This window comes from Fulmarus glacialis, unplaced genomic scaffold (genome assembly GCF_000690835.1).
Source record: "Fulmarus glacialis isolate BGI_N327 unplaced genomic scaffold, ASM69083v1 scaffold23528, whole genome shotgun sequence".
In the NCBI taxonomy this organism is placed as follows: Eukaryota; Metazoa; Chordata; class Aves; order Procellariiformes; family Procellariidae; genus Fulmarus; species Fulmarus glacialis.
Window position 1 is genome coordinate 1 of NW_009226654.1, and position 2,348 is coordinate 2,348.

The 2,348-nt window shown below is 53.0% G+C and overlaps 1 protein-coding gene across 1 annotated transcript; it reads right to left on the reverse strand.

Moving 5' to 3' along the window:
• Nucleotides 1-51: 51 nt before the first annotated feature.
• On the reverse strand, nt 52-1,262 carry ZSWIM3 (zinc finger, SWIM-type containing 3; the record flags this gene model as incomplete). Its single annotated transcript, XM_009582886.1, is given in 3 exon segments — nt 52-486; nt 489-732; nt 734-1,262. Coding segments are annotated over 3 exon segments (1,208 nt in total), but the record flags the coding sequence as incomplete, so codon positions are not given.
• Between the last annotated feature and the right edge of the window lie 1,086 nt (nt 1,263-2,348).

Consider the following 2,348-nt stretch of genomic DNA (forward strand, 5'->3'; position numbering starts at 1 on the left):
GTTCTGCCGCAGCACCAGCATGCATGTCAGGCTTCTCCCAGAGGCTCTGACCGTCCTCCTCGGTGCCTGAGAAACCCGAGCTCAGGTTTTCCAAGCCTCTGGAATCAAGGCAGTCCGCACACTCCAGAAAACGAAGAACACTCGCCTCCAAGGACGGCTGCTGGCCAAAGAGGCTGGATATTCGGTGCGTGATGAGGTCCAGGCTGTCCATGTGCGTGCTGCAGGAGTGCAGACCTTTCCCCGCGTGCAGGCACCACAGCAGCTCGCAGGAGAACCAGCTGGCTCGCAGGTAGTTGTACAGCTCCGGGCTGACCACGCGCTTCACCAGCTGGGACAGGACATCCAGACTTGCAGCCGAAGGGGAAAACACAGCCTTCTGCAAGGCCAGCATCAAGTTCTGCTTGAAGGAAGAGGAGATTTCTGCTTCCTTCACGTTCTTCTCGAGCAGCCGGACAGTGTGATAGACAGAAAGGAGCACCTGGGCAGAGGAAACAGCTCGTGGAGGATGGCTTTGTGAAAGAAGGCCACATCCACAAAAACAGCCTGGACCTTTTGCCACTCCGAGTTGAACTCCTTGAAGACTGTCAGCATTTTCCTGATGCCGTGTCCTGTCTCGTCCTTCAGCAGTGACAAGTGCACCACTTTCGCCACTCGCTCCTTACTCTCTACAAGGAAAGCATAGAGAACATGTCCCCCCTCGCCCAGCGCCCTATGCAGCAGGAGGCTCTCAGGCGAACTGCATGAACGAGCTCTTCATCTTGCTGGTCTGGAAGCTTAGTCTGTCCAGGCCGTGGTTGCTGTCTGCACTAATTGAGGCCAGCGAGCCCCTGTCCACCCTCAGGAAGGTTTTCATGACCTCAGCAACCCTGATGAGCGCTGAGGTCGAGGCATTTTCCTTCGCTGCCTCAGGGAGTGCGGGAGCCCTGTACAGAGCAGGCGCCCCGTCCACCAGTTGTCCCACGACCGCGTGCAAGTCCTCATCTGCCACAGCACCGCTGTCAGTCCCACCAGCCTGCTGCTGCTTACGCAGTTTTGTTGCGGGGCTGTCGTGTGCTGCGGTGTTTGCTGTTGCAGCAGTGGCTCTGGTCAGGGAAAATACCAGGTCCGCATGGACATGGTTGCTGTTCAGTTCACTGATCACAAGCTGGTCTATGTCCTCCTTATATTGCAACACAAAATAAGCCGGACACAAGCTGGGCTGCTGCTTTCTCTTCTTGCTGTATTTTTGGGTCCGGGCACAACCAAACTTCACCTGCATGAACCTGCAAACGTTGAAAAAGCATTAATGGGGGAAGCAATGGTAGTGTAGGCTGCAAGCATTTAGTTTTGACTTTTCTTGCATGTCAACTCTATATTCAATTAGCAAGCACAAGAAAACCCACATATGCCAGTCAGACGTGCACGCTGGCTTTCTGCTCAGTGAAGCCTGGGGCAAGGAAGCTCAGACACAGGAGAAATAAAGGAACTGAGAGTTACAAAAGCCACAACCAGACACTACAAAGCAGTCCCAGCTCTTGTTCCCAACAGCGCCTCTGTTTCTGCCCTCCAGAAACAGCAAAGCCATGAACGATAATTTAATACCTGCGTGTTTGTGTCTTACTCTCTTGAAGTACATATCATTTCTGCAACTCCTCTGCATCTGGAGGAGCAGGCTAGAACATAGCGAGAAAGACTTCAAGGCATGATGTTAAATTATATTTTAAGAAGGCAAGGGGAGCAGTTGTGTAACTGGAGAATGACCTTGCAGCCTTTGCACACACGAGCAGATCCACCAACTTGGGACAGAAATGAGATGACGTCATGGCATCACTAGACCCATTCGGATAAGCAAAGGCTGCAGAATCGAGTACTGCAGGAGGGAAACTTGACAACACCTTTCCATTGCAGCAAGGTAAAGGCAGCTAGGGAATGCTAACAGATGCCAATATTTAGTGTCCTGCTACTTGAGTGGAAAACGTCAGGAGTTATAGTTTGCCAGCAATTTCAAAGATCAAAGCTACAGGTTTTGCTAGAAGAGGCAGAGAGAATTGTCGACCCAAAAGGCAGAGTAAAACAGAGCCAAGCAGCAGACACAGGACAGTGGAGTGCTAGCTGGGGAATGAGGGACACAGCGAGGGGGAGACAAGAGCGACACGAGAACAATCGAGACTATGAAAAGGGCAAGTGTGCGACAGAACCCACAGCGTTCTTCCCTACAGGCGTATGCACTGTCAGGATCCACTCTTCCGAAGTCAAAACCAGCCCGGTTACAAAACCATTCGACCAGGTACAGACAAGAGCCCGCGCCCTGCGGCAGCGCGCTGGCTCGGCGTTGGGAGCTGGCTGACGGCCCTGCCTGCGGCGCTCCG